Genomic DNA, 18,718 nt, shown 5'->3' on the forward strand with positions numbered 1-18,718 from the left:
GGCACCATTGGCTGCAATAAGTATGACATTACCAATTCCCTTTACTGGATATGTGGTATGATCTGCACATGATACAGTGCGGCCATTTGAAGCATAAACCAAGTGCTGAAATACATCTTTGCATGAAGTGATGTGGCTCGAAGCACCACTATTAAAATACCATGATGCATTCTGTCTGTCAGATGCAATGCAAGACACATCAGTGTCTGAAGCACTTGGTGTGTCACTAGTGCATGTGACCAAAAAAGTGTACTCTTCCTGGATTACATTAGCTGATTGCTATGCTTTGTCATCAGAAGAGTCTGCTACTGCTTTGCTTGCTTCTTTCCTTTTCTCTCTTGGATTTTGAAAATGAAAAATTGTTCTTTCTCTACTTAATAACATAAGATTGATTCAAGACAAGAATGATAAACATAAGTTTGATTTCATACTTATCATGCTCGTAAACATTTGACGTATGATAAGAATGATTGCAACCATGATTATAGACCTACATTCTAGTCACAGCTTCTGGTCCCATGTGGAACCATTTGGGGGTCCTTTGGGCCCACAACCTCAGCACGATATGTCCAAGAGTAAAGTCTATGAACCCCATGTGTGGACTGTTCTGGAGATAATAGTCCACACAAGCATGTAGCCTATTTGGTAGTGTGCCAAATCTATCTAAGCTGTCTCTATGCCATTTGGCCATCCTTGGTCACCATTCTTTGTAGACACGGGGATGCCGGGGCGTCAGGGTTGCTCAACCATGGATATTTTACACACTTGAACTAGCCGGTGCGCCCGGAAATTACTATATGAACACCCTAATGAATTCTTCTACAAGGTTTGTATGATGTTATTATCTCTCTTATTGTCTATGTTGTAGATTTTTCCCTACACATGTCTGCATGATGGAATTGGTAGATAATGTGTATTTTGGTCTTTGATTGTTCCTTAAAAATATAAACTGCTGCAAATGACCGAGCTTAAAAACCAAGTTTTTAAACTTTGCATTCATTATGTAGAAAAAGTTGAAGGAGCTACTTGACATTGGCACCCAAGAGTCAGATGGTCCTTCTCCACCTCATGCAATAGAATACATGCGGCTTAAAGAAGTAGCTCAGCGGCTTCAGAAAGAAGTGGAAAGATGGAGGAAAAAGGTAGCTCAAATTGGAACTCTTCAAATGTATGATTTCTTCTTTCATATGCTCGTCCTGTACACACGTGCCCGTTTTTTTTTTCAGCCCACTCTGCCCCAACTCTAATCATGGTTCTCAGTTTTGCCTGAGCTGGCATATTTATTTGCTTCAGTGCTGTCCTAACTGGAATGGCTGCTCAAGCTACCCCTGTTTTACTCAGGTTGCTGCCTGGTTCTGCCCAATTGATGCCCACGCTTCCCTTTGTTATGCAGCTGCCCATTTTCTCCTGTAATTTCTGCCTGTGGCTGACCCTGTTACTGCTCTCACTGCCCACTTTCCTGCCTTCACTGCCCACCATTGCCCGTTGTAGTGCTGCTGTTCTGCACTCGACTGCCTGTTTGAAGAACTGCCTGTCTTGCTGGGTGCCTTGAATTTGAGATTTCCCTTTCCTTTGGATGCTGCCTGCTTTCCATGCCCGCTGCCATTCATTGCTCTTCTCTGTCCCCCCCTGGCCTGTTTTGGCCCTTCTTGTGGTGGCTAGTCATTGAGAATCTTTCAAGTTAATTGAAATCATCCTTTTCACCATTGTTCAGTGTAATAGCATTTTATACAGCCTAACCCTTCCAATCTCGACTGACTGATAACTTTTTTTTTTTGGGAGAAGAGTATTGCCAAAAGAGTGGAGAGTCCCCTTGAGTGATGGTGGAGCCTAGTCTCCAGGTGTGCAAGAAGGCAGCTTGGCGTTGGTGTATCTGATCCGAATTGCCAACTAAGCGCTCCCAACGTCTCTAGTGGGTGTGAATGATGTCCCTCCAAAAAGAGTGGATAGCCTCTGTAGGAGGGGTGACAGAACCATCGGTAGTCTGGCACATCTGGCCTGCCAAATGTGCGAGGTGGCGGTGCTTCTGATGAGCTTCCATCTTTGGCTCACCTAAGTCTCCACCGGGGTCCAAGGAGGTACCGCGATGGAAAAGGTAAGCATGGCCATTATCTGAAAGTGAGTGAGTTGGAGTGCGATGCCTGCATCCTCCTCCTTGTAGAGTAAGGCCATACCCACCTTCGAAACTCTGTGGACCGAGCGATTGGACCCCGTGTGATGTATTAGAGTGTGTTGGTCTCGGAGGTGAACATGCAAAGAATCCATCACCAGCCTTGTTGTGCCTTTGGGAAATACCAAAAGCAATGGCGATGTTTCTCCTAGAATTGGACAGAGGTAGTTGGTGGACCTGCAATGGCTAACCATGTACCCACTGTGAGGCTCCTATGCATGAGCACAACCAAAGGAAGAGCGTGATCTTCCTAGGGCGGAAGCTCTTCCAACACCGGTGCCAAAGTCCATGAGAAACACGGGAGAGAGATCCTTTGCCCATGAGTGATTGGTGGATGTAGGGATGCTGTCGATCTCCTGCTGCCAAAATGTGGTAGCCCAGTCTGGACGAGCATCGGAAGAAGGGGATGCTAGGGCTTTCGACGAACATTGGAGACTCTCCAAAGTCACTCTTAGGGGTCTTGTTGCATCCGGGATGTTGAAAATCTAAGGTGCTAGGGATAGGCTTGGTAGAGTGTTGCACATATATTAGATTAGGGAGGCTCAAAATAATTAAGGTAATCCATGATTAAGATAGGTGGACACCAATAAGCACACTCAACAATAATGTATTCCAATAGCTTGTGTCAACCATACAAAGTGAGAGCCTTCTAATATAGTGAGCATGCAATAGGTTGATTGTCATAAACGTGCAACAAATCCTTCTTTAAATTTGTGGTTTATGCAATCCAGTTTATTTTAAGAGAGAAGAGTAGAGAGAGAGAGAAGATGATAGTTGACACTAGATGGGGTCCCAATTAACCACTAAAGTGCCCACCCCGCTCCCCCTTGCAAGCAGGAATATTTGCTTGTATTTCTTTGGAGAACTTTGTACAATGATAATGAAGGATGATTGTGGACTGCCCAACGCAAGAACGAGGAAGACTGCGTGATATGGATTTTAGGTAGTTGATTTTCAAATGGGAACGGCGCGCCTATGGACTCATTAATGGACAACGTCTCTTTATTTTGTTTCTAGTAGCCAAGTAGCTATGAACATCTCTCTATTTTATTTCTAGCCAGGTAGCTATGGACAACATCTCTAGCCAAGTAGCTATGGACAACATCTCTCTATTTTATTTTGTTTCTAGCCAGGTAGCTATGGACAACATCTCTAGCCAAGTAGCTATGGACAACATCTCTCTATTTTATTTTGTTTCTAGCCAAGTAGCTATGGACAACATCTCTCTATTTTATTTCTAGCCAGGTAGCTTTAGCCTCAGTAAGAGATGCCTAAAAATGAAGACACATGGCATGTAGGTGTGCAAGCCCATTTAGATATATATAGACCAGTGGCGAGACCCGTCTCTGCTGATGAGCTGAGCTAAGGACACAACCCATCCCCCATCCTCCGGACATGAGAGGATAGAGTCATGGACATCTCTCTCTCTCTCTTATGTTTATACATGCACACAAAATCTCTCTCTCTCTCTTATGTTTATACATGCCAACAAAATCTCTTTGCATATACATACACACATACATCCATACTTTAGGAATTGGCACACATATAATTATATATAACATATATACATATACACATACATCTACTACGTCTTTCCATATATATTTACATACACACACATATATGCCTAAATACAGATACACATATATATGTTCACATACATATATACATTATATATACGCAATCATACCTAGTGGAGAACTTTGTACAATGATAATGAATGATGAGGTTTGCCCAACGCAAGGACGAGCAAGACTCAACGCAGGCTGAACCATATGTTGAACCAATAGCAATGTAGAAGACACTATGAAGCCACCTATGCAAAGTAGGGAGAATTGATAGCATATTTGTTTGCATAGATGCTATGAACTGTTGGTTTTGGAGTTGCATAACGTCTCGTTCAAGCCTTTGTTGGTGTTCTCGGGCTGCCTGGTTTGCTCGTCACTGGTCTTCTTCAGCCTTGTGTTTAGCGTCCTCGGCTCTTTGTTCATCATCATGCTGGGTTTCTTCGGCCTTTGTTCCTCAGCCTTTTTCACTTCTTTTTGTCTTTGTTGCTTCATGATGAGGAATAATCTTTCAAGTTCTGAAAGTTCTTTTGGCTTTTCAACTCCTTGGCTTTTTCAGCCTCCTCTTTAGCTTTTTTTTATTTGCCTTTTTCTGCTTCTTCTTGAGCCTCAATTTGTTGCCTAAGCAATCTATTTTGTTCCAAGATTGCTTTGACGAAAGCTTCACCGAATTGCTGAAGCATTTCTCTGGTAGTATCTTCTTTGTAGCTTTCTAAAGAAGTTTCTCCTTAACTATGTGGAGGCCTAGGTGGTTTTTCTTGGCTGCAGTTTTATCATCCACAGGATGCTGTCACTTTTGGGTAGCTATGTTGGGTCACAACTTGCAGCTTTGATACCAATGTAGCATGCAATAGTTTGTTTGACTTTCGTAAGGCGCAACAAAGCCTTCTTTAAACCTGTGAGTTTATGCAATCCACTTTACTTTAAGAGAGAGGAGTAGAGAGAGAGAAGATGAGTGTCGACACCAGATTGGGTCCCAATTACGCACCACTGAAGGGCCCCCCCTGCAAGCAGGAGTATTTGCTTGTATTTCTTTGGAGAACTTTGTACAATGATAATGAATGATGACTGAGGACTGCCCAATGCAAGGATAAGGAAGACCGAATACAGGCTGAACCAAACGCATTTTAGAAGACTCTATGAAGCCACTTATGCAAATGCAGAATTGATGAGGGTATGCACAAATGCTAGCTGAAGATGAGAGGATCTTCTATGCTGCCTTGGACTGAAGCACACACTGCTTGAGGCTGTTTGTATGCTCCAAGATATGATTATTTGGTGCTGGTCTGTGCTGAAAAAGGGCTGTTGTCCAATTCTAAAATGCCCACGACTTGTGAAAATTAGCATTAAGTGCTACACAAAGTGTATGCGCATTAGATTTGATGCTGGCCGACTATTGTTGGATGCTGATTTATGCTGGTTGATTGAGTGTCCATGGTGTCTATGCTGGTTGACATGCTCTTTAGGGAGTGTATGGTGTGTGAAGTTTGAACACCATACACAAGGCATCCCCCAATGTGGGGAGCCGTATGGGCTGGCCCATGCTCTAGAGTGGTTGACATACCCCCCTCCCGATTGCAGGTCCGTCCTCGAAATTGGTTGAAAAAAACTATCTGTAGTAGATAGAGTATGTGCGGGAGTCCCATCTCGAGGTAGGAGCGGAGGGGCTCGATGGAAGATGGGGTAGCTTGTCCAGAACGTCGTCTCCAGAGCCACCAAGCAGGCATCCACATGATACGTTCGTAGTAGCTGAACAACTGCTTGAGTGTGGGCCCTTTGTTGATGTCAAAGGCGAGGCCTTGGGTTCCCTCGAAGTAGTGGTCCCATGTCAGGAAGGAATCCAGCAAAGTGATGATAAGATTGAAGAAGCGGATGGTTGCAATCATTGCTGGGTCCGAGACTTGGTCGTAACAGCGGCGGATGAAATCGTTGAAGCACTTGACCATGGTTTCTTCTGTACATGGGTTCTGTGGTGAGGAGGGCGCGAACCAAGGGAAGTTGAATTGCAACTTTGGGTTCTTTTTCTATTCAGCGTCGTGGAAGGTTTTCCAGGCCCACCGTCTGCGGATGGGGAGGTAATCTGGGATATGATCCTCAATGCGCGGAGCGCATTGCAATAAACCTCCCAAATAAAGGGCTTGCTAAGGAAGGGCCGTCGTCGGGCCAGCTGCTCTCCCATGAGATCGAAGGTGATGGGACGAGCAGTGGCGGGTGGCCAGTGTGGTAGCCACCGCAGGTTCGGGGTGGGTGATCTCGCCTCCATGTCGTGTGCTTGGCATCAAGGTACGCACGGAGGACATGGAGGTCAAGGCGGTTGGTGATCTGGGTGATGGGTTGATGCTGGAGCAGGATGGCGATGACCTATTTGAACTTCGTGCGATCCAGGGGATTGTGCCAATTCAAGGGGTTTGGCGGAAGGTCGATTTCCTCGCGCTCAGATGGTGGTGGTGGCGGGATCTCCCCTTCTTCGAGTGGTGGATTGGTGGGTGGCAGAGCCGGTGATGAGGGTGAAGGGGGTGTCGATGACGGAGGTCGGGTGGTGAGGCTCGCGTCGAGGAACGGTGGGGATCTAGCAGAGATGGAGGGGATATCCCTGAATGCTGTGTGCAATCCTAAGTTAAGGGATAGTGAAGGTGGTGAGGGGTGTGTGGGGGGTGGAGTGGGAAAGTGAAAGGGGGGGAGAAGTTGGGGCACCAAAAAGTGGAAGTGTGGAGGTGGGGGTTGTGTGTGAGGAGATGCAGATGAGGGTCCTGATGGTGGAGAAGGGTGGTGGTGAAGAGGCTTGTGGGTTCAGAGGTGGCAAGCTACCCTGCCCATTTGTGCCATCATGGTTGTTGTCGGGGGCAGGGCCAGCTCTACAGCGGCATCGCGAGGACTGTGGGCGTAGAAGAAAGTAACTCCAAGGGTAGTCCCGGCTTGGCTGAAATTCCATGGAAAAGGGATGTGCATGTCATCGAACTGGCATATGCCAGTGGCCTCCATGACCTCGATTTGGGTGAAGCAACGGTGGTAGAGAATGAAGAGGTCGGGTGCTGAGTAGGGTGGTAGAGGATCGTTGAGGAGGGAGATGATGGAGTAGGTGTTGCAGCGCCTGGCTCGAGAGAAGGGGGAGATAAGAGTAGGGGTAGACACCATCTGGTAAGGATAACTCAATGAGGTCAGATGGGGCGGAGGCAGGGAAACCATATCGAAGTTATAGGCTCTAGGCAGTTAGGGTGGCTTGTAGGGGGTAGAAGGGGAGTTCAAAGAAGTCATGAGAGTGCTGGAAGGTGATCAACCCCTAGAAGAAAAAATGGGAGATGAGGCTTAAGCTATCAAGGGGGATCTCGGAGAGAGCATAAGTAAACTGTTGGTAGGGGAGGGACGACTCTATATAAATATCGTGTCGGAGGAGGTTGAGGTGGATGGCTCAATACTGCAAGTCGAGGAGCTGACCAGGGGTTTGAGGGGGGAATGCCAAAATAGGGAGCTTAGTTGCGGTCTCCATAAGTGCGTCCACCTTATGATCGACCGAGCTAGATGAAGGGGCTGATTAGGTGGTTGGCAGCTGGGCGGCCTGGGCCTCTGTCTCTCTGAGCTACTCGTGTAAGTGATGAAGGGTGGCCTCTGTTAAGTTTTGGTGCCTTGCAAAATCTGCGGGGGTGCGGGCGAGAGCTTCCTCTGCTGTTTGGGCTCAGCTCATGGCCTCCTGATGATGCAATCCATGCGGCGCGAGAAGACGTGCCCAATTTCGCCTAGGGTTTTGCTAATATGGCCGAAGAGCTCATCCAACAAATGACAGACTGCATCTCCCGACAGCAGGAAGTGGCACAAATTAAACAGAGAGAAATGTTATTAGCCAAAGCCCAGGAGACACTAGTGTCTGAGGAGTTATACCAGACAAACGTCCAGTTCATAGAGCTACAGAAAAAATTTGATCAACAGACAGAGCAGCTGGGCACGGCCATTTCTAGGATTATGAAGCTCCAGCAATAGGTTAACCAAGCCCATGCAGCGGCCGCGACAACCCACAAACACCTTATAGTCATCGAAGGACCTTTCTGCGTAATTTTAGCTAGAGCTGAACTTGCTTGTGCGGGCCCAATGGAGAGTGTTGATGGTATTTTGGGTGTCAGTGGGGGATGAGGGCCCGACCTGATCATGAGGTGGCATGTTTGTGAACTTGTCGGGAGGTGGGGTCTCATAAAGACTTCTATGAAGGAATTCTTGCCGCTAGCGATCCTCTTCCTCTTCTACGGCCTTCTTGGCGGCTTCTGCAGCTGCAACGGTAGCAGTCTCTTCCTGTGTGGGGGTAGCTGTGCTTGTTCTGTAGGTGCGGGTTCATGGTGGGGGTAGCTGTGCTTGTTCTGTAGGTGCGGGTTCATGGTGGGGCCTCTTGGTTGGTGGGGAACTGGGAGAGGTGGATGGATGGTATAAAGAAGCAACTGTGGCATCAGGTCCGCTAACAGTATGGCTGGTGGCAGCTCTTCCCATCCCATTGCGTAATACAGAACCCTGGTAAGTAAAGTGGCGACCACCAACTTGCCTTGGGGGTTGGAGTAGACGGCATGCAGCTCCCGGAAGAGATAGTCGGCCCAATTTACCTTTTGGCCCTTGTGTACACGAGCCAAGGTTGTCAGACTACACTTGCTAAATCTGTCCGTCCACCTTGTCGTGAGGAGAAACTGTAGGGCGCGTGCTGGCATTACAAAGTTTTCCTAGGCAATGCTGCCCCACTCTATGCCATCCTTGTTGGCATTTTCCCTGTACAGACCACGAGTGAGCTTAAGGGCGTTGACAAGGCGGACATATGGCTGTTCCACTTGTGGTAGTGCTAGTGCCTCTTGCACAAGTCCTATGCTAAGCTGGACTGGATGGCGTTGCCCCTCAATATCCAAAATGATACTTGTGTGCTGATTTGCATCATAGGTCTCTGTGAAATGTAATGTGTTGTACAAGTCTGGCCCCCAAGGCTCCAGTGTAGGTAGTCGGCCTAATTTGAGCAGCTCCAACTTATGGACCACCACAATTGGGTCAGTGGCAACAGCTCTATAGCACGGCCTTGTGTAGTAAAGGAGCTTGTGCTCAACTTTACGATGGTTCTTCATCAGGGAATGGACACTGTGTCCATTCACCTGCTTCATCAGTGCTTCACCTAGATGGGAGAGCTGGGTTGGGTGCTTCGCGTACTCCTCGAAGCGTCCACTGGTAGGTCTCTTTCGCCTTAGGGAAGTATGGTGGAAAGAGACCTTAGGGAAGTATGGCGGAGTACCTCCGAGGAAGAATCTGAAGCTTCAAACATCTTGAAGGCTGGGTGTGAGGGTAAGGGTTTGTTGCAAGAGTTTGGCTAGGTTGAGAGTGAAAAGTGAGAAAATGGGAGGAGGGGGCCCATATTTATAGCTCTGTGAAGAAGACACGGCCGTGGCAAGTTCAAGGAACGAGCGTGCGACTGTAAGCGTATGGGTGTGGCAAGTCAGGCTACAAGTGAGCGGGCATGCCAAGATGATCGAATGGCCGCGAGCTCACGGGACTAGTTGGAACAGCCGGGGGCTTTTGAATAGAGAGTTGACACGGCCGTGGCAGTGTGCGGGAGAGGGAATGGCCGTTCCAGACTGGGAACGTCCATGGCAAGTGACTCTTGAGAAGGGAATGGCCGTGTGAAAGTCGGAACGGCCGCGGGCTTTGTTTTTGAGGAAGGAACGACCGTGGCACTTTGATTCTTTTTTTTTTTTTTGTGTTTGTGTACCTTGTCACAGGTTTTGTACATGGAGGCTATGCTGCCAGTAGCCCATTGCGGGTTTTGTACTGACCGCGTGCCCAGCTTGCCAAAGAAAGGAGTTTATGCCAATTAGGTAATGGCGAAGTGGGGGGTAGCACTTCCTGAAGAGATTCTGATGTGAGTGGTAAGGAAGTAGGTGGGGCTGTGGGAGTTGAAGGGAGTTTTGTGGTCCTTTCGACGCTCTAAATGATAGGCAGAGGAATTGTTGACGTTGAAGGTATATTTGTAATGAAGTTTGTCAGCGGTGGCTGTCATGGCCCTGTGAAAATGGAACAGTACAAGTGTGGGCATGGTGGTTGCAGAGTCGGAATATTGAATGATTCACATGGGGGGTGCCCGGACAGAGTTAAAGATGTGTGGACATCCCTAGGTGTGAAGGGGGGAACTAGAACATTAAACTTTAATGTTTATTAAAGTTGCCCCTAGGCCTTAGTGGTCCCTAGGGACTTTTTAAGTTTGGGGCCCTAGGATTTTTATGGGGAGGAGGCCACTCCACTTTTGGAGTGAGTGCTTCTCTCTCCTCCCCCTCTCTCTAGCTTTTGGAAATCGTGGAGCATACTTGCATGTGTGCATGCGTGGAAAAGCTGAAGAAAACTCTGGTCGACTGCTGAGGGGAGCTGTTGCTGAAACCTGTGTGCTGGAGCAGGCCGTACAGCAGCCGTACAGTGCTGTACGACAGCAGGTACTGCTGTGGACAGAGATTGCGCAGAGCTGTGGGACAGAGACAGGCGGCTGCAACTGCTGAATTCAGGCTGTACAGGCTGTACGACTGCAAGTACAGTTCTGTACTTTTTGCAGGTACACTGTACGGCCAGTTCTGGGGCAAGTACAGGTGCTGGGCAACACTGTTGCAGACGGCGCAGGCGACCAGCAGCAAATCAGCAGGCGGCTACTTCTGGTTTTCTGCAGAAAGTGCCCGTACCGTCAAGTACAAGCAAGTACAAGCAAGTACAGTCAAGTACATACAAGTATAGGGCTGTTTTTCAGATCTGTACATTCAAAGACAGCATAGAAGTGAACACAAGGAGGAGGGTACAAACAAGTACATGCATGCGTGTGAAGCAGGGTTGTGGAAACAAGTGCCTGCAAGTACAGATTGGTACCGTTGCTTCCTCCAGTGCTGTTTCATGAGCTGATTTTGGTAAGCTCCTCATCTGTTCATCTATCTCTCTTTCTACTGCTTGATGTCTGTTGCAGATATAAGTTATCTGGCCCCTTGTGAGAGGAGGGGTACGGCAGATTGACAAGGGTTGAGACAGAGTTTGGACAGTACATGTATGTATGAGCTGAGATGTTGTATCATGCACTTGAGTTATGCCAGATGTATGCTCATGGCTGCCCTGCTTAGTGGTCTTGGCTGATCAGAGGGAGGCACAGTGTGTTATTGTGGAACACAGATCTGTGTGCATAGATCCTCTATGCTAAGAGGGAATTGTGGGCCGTCAGATTGGACATACAGGTGTAATCTCTTGGCTGATTTTTGTTGTACTCAGCCATTCATATTTTTGGAATTGAATAAAGAAATACCGCAAGGGGCGCCAAGCTCTGGGGCCAACAGGTGTCGCTTTGTTTTCCGATTTGGGCGCTCTAGCTCCAATCTGTTTTGTTTTTCACATCTAGACTACAAGTGGACGGGTGACTGCTAGTCTACCGCACTATGGTTTCTATCAGAGGCCGGTTTCAAGGTTCCGTCCCCAGGACCAATCATCAACTTTCTGAAGGGGGTGAGCTCGTGGTTGCTTTGAAGAAAGCCATCGCTGAAAATTCAGCAAACATGTCTGATACAGAGGATGAGTACTTCTATCATGAAGAAGAAGAGCAAGAGACTTCTCCTGAGAGAGATGTATCTGAGGATATTTTTGCAGGAGAATAGGCTGCAGATGTTGAGCCTTATGAGGATGTAACACAGCCAGAAGATGTGCATGGTAAAGAGGATGATGATGCTCGGTTCAAAGATCGTTTGGCTAGTGTTATGGATACTTTTATGCAGCTCACATAGAGTGAGAGATTTGCTGAATTTATGAGATCTCGCATAGAGCCCCGCACAGAGCCCGAGAAAAAGGAGGAGGTTCGTTCAAAGAATCTTCCGTAGGGTCATAGTGGTGCTATCCCACAGGAACCATCTTTTGGCGAGTTTCCGAACATGCAGCATGCTTATGGTGCAAACTCTCAGAGTTCCTTCTATGGATAGCCACCTATTCCTCAACAAAATATGCATCCAGGTTATTTTGGTGGTGGTTCGGTGTTCCAATCCATGACTGGGGGTTATCCTCAGGGAGGCATGGGTATGTATGGGCCTTTTGGAGCCAATTTTCAGCCTGGCATGCAAGGGAATATGTATGGTGGTATGCAGTCCGGTATGCAAGGAAATATGTTTGGAGGCATGCAACCTGGGATGCAAGGCAATATGTTTGGTGGTATGCAGCCAGGTATGCATTATGGAATGTTTGGAAACATGGCTGGAATGTATGGTATGCCTGGTATGGGAATGGGAAATGTTGACCCAATGATTATGGGCATGAATGTTGGGGGCAGCAATCTTGCGAAACCACTTCCATATGATAATCTAACGCCTATGGGAAAGGCGAAGGATTACAAGGGGGAGCTGCAGTGAAGTTTGACACATTCAGTGGGGCCAAGGATAAACTTAAAGCACTTACCTTTTTACAGCAGTTTGATGCTGCTTTTTTTGGTGGGAATTACACAGAGTCCTCTAAGGTGAGGAAAGCTGCCACTTTTCTCAAGGGCAATGCTTTGCAGTGGTGGTCTACTCTTCTTTTGCAGGGCATAGCACCCACCACATGGGTCCAATTCAAACAGGTTTTCTCTTCTGTATGGCTCACATCTACATTTGAGGTGGATGTTATGACCGCATGGCACAAATTGGATGCTTCAAAGTGTGATAGTTTGGAGGATTATAACAAGAAGTTTTGGGAAGCTTTACTCCCAGTGACTTCTTAACGTGCGGTGCCATTATCTGAGCAGGTAGAGAAGTACTGTTGTGGGCTGCCTAAAGAGGTACGAGATTATTGTATAAAGACAAGAGTAACGAACATGTCACAGATGATTGAAAATGCTATGACAGCTAATGCGTTACTCACAGGTGGTTCATCTGGGTTTAAAGGCAGTAAGAAATTGAGCAAGAAAGCTGAAAAATTTGGGCATGCTTCTCGTGATGCTAAAGGGTCTTCAGAGACGAAGTATAAGAAGTTGCCAATGCCCAAGAGGACTTCTGAGGAAAGATAGGCTTTGAGAGATGCTCAAAAGTGTTTTTACTGTACTGAAGAGGGGCATATGTCATTCAATTGTCCCAAAAGAAAGTCCCAAAAGGACTCTGACAATAAAGGAGAGCCCAAGCCAAAGAAACAAAAGCCTTCTGCAGGCTTAGTTCCTGATCTTGTGGGGGAACAGCCAGGTGGTGAAGCCACAAAGTTGTGCAGGGCATGGGGCAAAGTGAGAGATCAGAATGCTTTGATCTTCTTTGACATAGGTGCTAGAGCCAACTTCATTTCACCAGATTTGGCTGGCCGACTGGGGATTCGCGCAGAGGAGATGGGGCCGTTACATGAGGCTAATATGGCTTGTCCAGGGTATGCAGAACCCGTTACTCCTATCATTGGGAAGCTTCGGCTTCATTTGCAGGGTTATGTGGACAGCGAAGAGTTCTTCATCATGCCTTTGTGGCTGTGATGTTTTGTTGGGGATGCCATGGTGCCACAGGGTACATGCGGTGGTGGATACTTACAATAGGAAAATCACTCTGACTCATAGAGGGAAAGAGCATGTATTGGATGTAAAACTTAAAGGGGAATCTGTTCCTATTGTATCCGCTTCGGCGATTTCATCAGTAATGAAAAAGCATCTTTCCGCGTACCTGATTTATGTAAAGGATGCACAGGATGATGAGTCTAAGTCTAATTTGTCTATGTTAGATAAGGACAGGACTGATTTCTTAAGTGGGTTTCAAGACTGTTTTTCCGAGTCATTGCCAGGAGCACTTCCTCCTGAGAGGCCAGAAGATCATGCCATTGATCTGATTCGTGGTAGTACTCCACCGAATAGACCGCCGTACCGTGTTAGTGCAGCCCAACAGGAAAAGATTATGAGTCAGGTGCAGGAGCTTTTGAATAAAGGGTTGATACAGCCTAGCTCATCACCCTTTTGCTCACCTGTGCTCTTAGTGCAGAAGAAGGATGGTTCTTGGCGCATGTATATTGATTACAGGGCGCTGAACAAGAATACCATCAAGAATCGATTCCCCATACCGAGGATCGATGACATCTTGGACTGCTTACAGGGCTCCACAGTTTTCAGTCGTATTGACTTGAAAAGCGGGTATCATCAGATACGCATTAGACCCGAGGATGTGCATAAGACAGCATTCCGAACCACGTTTGGGTTGTATGAGTTCTTGGTTATGCCCTTTGGTTTAACGAATGCGCCTGCCACATTTAACAGAATGATGGACAGGATTTTCAGGCCTCATAGAGAGTTTGTGGGCACATTCTTTGATGATATGATTGTGCATTCACAAACTGAGGAAGAGCATAGAAGGCATTTGGCCATTGTGTTTGCAGAACTCAGAAACCATAGGTTAGTGGTTAATGGCAAGAAGAGTGAGTTCTTTTTGCAGGAGATACATTTCTTGGGGCATATTGTGTCTGCGCATGGAGTCCGTATGGATCCAGCAAAGGTGGAAGCAATACTTAATTGGCCAGCTTTGAGGACCGTGCATGATGTACACAGTTTTCTAGGATTGTGTTCCTATTACAGGCGGTATATACGGCACTTTGCTGAAATTGCTTCGCCTCTTCATGCCTTGACAAAGAAAGCAACTCCGTTTAGATGGGCTGATCGGGAAATTACAGCATTCAAAAAGCTCAAAGAAAAGCTTACTTCGGACCCAGTATTGGTGTTACCGGACCCCCGAAAAGCTTTTGTTGTCCAGTGTGATGCATGTGGAAGTAGCATTGGTGCAGTTCTCATGCAAGAGGGACATGTCATAGCCTACGAGTATTGCAAGATGTTGAGAAGCATTTACAGGTTTATGAGAAAGAGATGCTGGCTGTAATTCACGCTCTTTCTACATGGAAACACTACTTGCTTGGGGCTGATTTCACTGTACAGACAGATCATCAGACATTGCGTTACTTCTTCACGCAGACTAAGCTTTCAGAGAAGCATATGCGTTGGGCAAACTTTTTGTCAATGTTTCACTTCCAGATTGTGCATGTGGAAGGCAAAAAGAATGTAGTGGTAGACGCTTTGTCACGCAAGCCACAGGTCTCTGCAGTTTCACTTGCTTATCATCATGAGCTTGATGAAATGAAAGAGCAGTATGCCCATGATGAGGACTTTGAAAGGTTGTATGATCAGATGTCTGAGGGTCAGCGGCATGAGTACTATACTCTCAGAGATGGGTTTTTATTGATGCATGGCAGACTGTGTGTTACTAGGCCATTGCGACTCAAGGTTATGATTGAAAGTAAGCAAGTCATAGAGATATTGACGCCACGGTCAAAGCAGTGGAGACTTTCTTTTATTGGCCAACCTTGAGAAGAGATGTTGATGCCTTTGTGAGGCAATGCATCGTCTGTCAGAAGGTAAAGTTTGACCGTCAGAAGACACCAGGGTTATTACAGCCTTTACCTATTCCGGATAGACCTTGGGAGAGCATTGCCATGGATTTTGTATTTGATCTTCCACGGACACAAACGGGAAATGATGGCATCTGGACTATCATATGCAGGTTCAGTAAGCAGGCTCATTTCATTCCCGTGCGTAAGACGATCAAAGTGGATCATATGGTGAAGTTGTTCATGGCGAACATCTTCAAGTATCATGGCTTGCCTACGTCTATCATTAGTGATCGTGATCCACGGATGACGAGTTTGTTCTGGAGAGGATTGTTTGACAACATGGGTACAACTCTCAAGTTTTCATCGTCATTTCATCCACAGACAGATGGTCAGTCAGAAGAGGCTAACTCTACAGTGTTGGATCTTCTTAAGTGTTATGTGTCAGAGCACAAGCAACAATGGAAAAAGTATCTTCCTTTGGTGGAGTTTGCATATAACAACACTGTACATACCTCGACAGGCAAGGCGCCTTTTGAGATTGTGGAAGGAGGGAAGAAGGTACCACCCATTTTGCATACAAAGGATAAGATATTTGAGGCTGATTAGTATGTGGAGAGCTTGGATGAAGCTTATCGGAGGGTTAAGTTGGCCCTCCAGAAAACTCAGCAGAAGCAAAAGAAAGCCGTAGACCGTCACTCACAGACGTGATTTACAGTTTGCATTGGGTGATTGGGTTCTTTTGCGCTTTGAAAAGGCTAGACTCAAGAAGATGAAGGGTAAAGAGCACTTATTCCCTAAGTTGAGCATGCGTTATTATGGGCCTTTTCAGGTTTTGGAAAAGATTGGTGAGGTAACCTATCGTTTGAAGTTACCAGATCACTGGAGGATTCACAATGCTTTTCACGTGAGTCTGGTCGCTTGGTGCAGTTTTTATCTCACCCGAAGGTACTGAGGCTGAGAGTACATCTGTTTATGGGACTTCTATGATGTATGTGTACTAGTCACATGGAATTTTGTGCATATGTATGGTTCACATTGGTATACAACTTGGACTCTTACTATGCCATTGGTTTGCAGTGAATGTTGATACATGTGTATGGCTTAGAGAGATTGGGACGCTGATCTTGCCATATTGTATATTTCACTTTGGATATTTTGATGCATCACCAGAATGCAATCGAGGACGCTTGCCATTTTTCAAGAGGGGGGTATGTCATGGCCCTGTGAAAATGGAACAGTACAAGTGTGGGCATGGTGGTTGCAGAGTCAGAATATTGAATGATTCACATGGGGGGTGCCCGGACAGAGTTAAAGATGTGTGGACATCCCTAGGTGTGAAGGGGGGAACTAAAACATTAAACTTTAATGTTTATTAAAGTTGCACATTCAAAGCAATTCACAAGGGGATTGCAGATGTCATGTATGCAGACAAACCACCTTCATTTTACAAATCAGTGGATTTATTTGTGTATTTTGCAGAATACAGGGTTCCACAAGAGAAGGTGTTCATGGAGAATTATATGACATACCTATTCCCACATTAATGTCACTGGAATGGGAAGTTCCTGATCCAAATACCATAACAAGCTTCAAATCCAAAATCAAAGATGAGATTCTTAAAGCTATGTCTCCTGGAAGGATTTCAAGAAGGATAAAAATTCAATGGTTCTTGCCTATACATGTCTTTGTGGCATGTTTCAATACAATGAAATTGGAGAGGACAAGAAGGCCTTAGTGGCCCCTAGGGACTTTTTAAGTTTGGGGCCCTAGGATTTTTATGGGGAGGAGGCCACTCCACTTTTGGAGTGAGTGCTTCTCTCTTCTCCCCCTCTCTCTAGCTTTTGGAAATCGTGGAGCATACTTGCGTGTGTGCATGCGTGGAAAAGTTGAAGAAAACTCTGGTCGACTGCTGAGGGGAGCTGTTGCTGAAACCTGTGTGCTAGAGCAGGCCATACAGCAGCCGTACAGTGCTGTACGACAGCAGGTACTGCTGTGGACAGATGTTGCGCAGAGCTGTGGGACAGAGACAGGTGGCTGCAACTGCTGAATTCAGGCTGTACAGGCTGTACGACTGCAAGTACAGTTCTGTACTTTCTGCAGGTACATTGTACGGCCAGTTCTGGGGCAAGTACAGGTGCTGGGCAACACTGTTGCAGACGGCGCAGGCGACCAGCAGCAAATCAGCAGGCGGCTACTTCTGGTTTTCTGCAGAAAGTGCCCGTACCGTCAAGTACAAGCAAGTACAAGCAAGTACAGTCAAGTACATACAAGTACAGGGCTTTTTTTCAGATCTGTACATTCAAAGACAGCATAGAAGTGAACACAAGGAGGAGGGTACAGACAAGTACGTGCATGCGTGTGAAGCAGGGTTGTGGAAACAAGTGCCTGCAAGTACAGATTGGTACCGTTGCTTCCTCCAGTGCTGTTTCACGAGCTGATTTTGGTAAGCTCCTCATCTGTTCATCTATCTCTCTTTCTACTGCTTGATGTTTGTTGCAGATATGAGTTATCTGGCCCCTTGTGAGAGGAGGGGTATGGCAGATTGACAAGGGTTGAGACAGAGTTTGGACAGTACATGTATGTATGAGCTGAGATGTTGTATCATGCACTTGAGTTATGCCAGATGTATGCTCATGGCTACCCTGCTTAGTGGTTGTGCATAGATCCTCTGTGCTAAGAGGGAATTGTGGGCCGTCAGATTGGACATACAGGTGTAATCTCTTGGCTGATTTTTGTTGTACTCAGCCATTCATATTTTTGGAATTGAATAAAGAAATACCGCAAGGGGCGCCAAGCTTTGGGGCCAACAGGTGTCGCTTTGTTTTCAGATTTGGGCGCTCTAGCTCCAATCTGTTTTGTTTTTCACATCTAGACTACAAGTGGACGGGTGGCTGCTAGTCTACCGCACTCTGGTTTCTATCAGAGGCCGGTTTCAGTGGCTCGGGGGCGACTGTGTCACATAAGACTTTTTGCTTCTCTTTGTCTTGAGTAATTTGAGTTGCAGATGTTGCCTTGGGTTCCCATTGAAGGGTCGGTGACTGAGGTGTGATATGAGGCAAGAGCTTAGGTTGGAGAGGTTTGGGGCTCCATAGGGTATGATTACCTTCATAGTAATGTTGAGCAAGGAGAAGAGATTTTGGGATTCATGGAAGGGTTGAGTGTGTGGGTTTAGGGTTGGGTTGAGGTCAGAGTGCCTAGATTTGTGTCGATCTTGCACCTTGTAGGCTTGAGGTTGGTGAATGGGGGGCCTACTCTAGGGACGAGAAACTTTGGATGCCCGTTGGTGAGGGGCATGGTGGGACCTTTTTTGGGGATCCACAATGGAGATGTCCCCTCATAGTAGCCTTGTTGTGCAAGAAGTTGCTTGGGCACCCAGTGGTGAAATATCAAACCCGGTGAAGATTGGTTAGTATGGTTAGCAGTGTTAGATTGGTTAGTATGATGTGCAGCTGCTTGTGATTTGGCCATGTGAGAGCGCGGCGCCATAGTGTGTGGTGGTTGTGTGGGTGCGAGAGGCATTGGTGCGGATGGCATGTTGAGAGGCCTCTTTTTCGAGGGAACGGAATGATAAGAGTGAGGTGTTGGGGTATTCGTGGGTGGTGGGAATGGGAGTTCATGGCATGGGGGCATAGTCATCACAGGG

At 46.7% G+C, this 18,718-nt stretch overlaps 1 protein-coding gene and 1 long non-coding RNA gene across 6 annotated transcripts in view; one reads left to right on the forward strand and one right to left on the reverse strand.

Annotated features, from left to right (window-relative positions):
* The window catches only part of LOC147617431 (uncharacterized), a 75,909-nt gene that overhangs the window by 37,038 nt on the left and 20,153 nt on the right, over positions 1–18,718 (forward strand). For 3 of the 5 annotated variants that reach the window (XM_086775685.1, XM_086775686.1, XM_086775683.1), the window contains one exon: positions 1,008–1,142. The exons of 1 other annotated variant lie outside the window; for it this stretch is intronic. In XM_086775685.1, the coding sequence (XP_086631811.1) occupies positions 1,008–1,142 (135 nt within the window). Of the gene's footprint in view, positions 1–1,007; positions 1,169–18,718 lie in introns of all 5 variants that reach the window. One more of the 5 variants, XM_086775684.1, reaches the window with a different exon arrangement.
* Positions 1–18,718, reverse strand: part of LOC147617432 (uncharacterized) — a 70,063-nt gene that overhangs the window by 35,443 nt on the left and 15,902 nt on the right. The gene's annotated exons all lie outside the window — the stretch shown is intronic.

The sequence above is a fragment of the Cibotium barometz genome, chromosome 36, assembly GCF_041138505.1.
Source record: "Cibotium barometz isolate CiBa-2024 chromosome 36, ASM4113850v1, whole genome shotgun sequence".
Classification (NCBI taxonomy): Eukaryota; Viridiplantae; Streptophyta; class Polypodiopsida; order Cyatheales; family Cibotiaceae; genus Cibotium; species Cibotium barometz.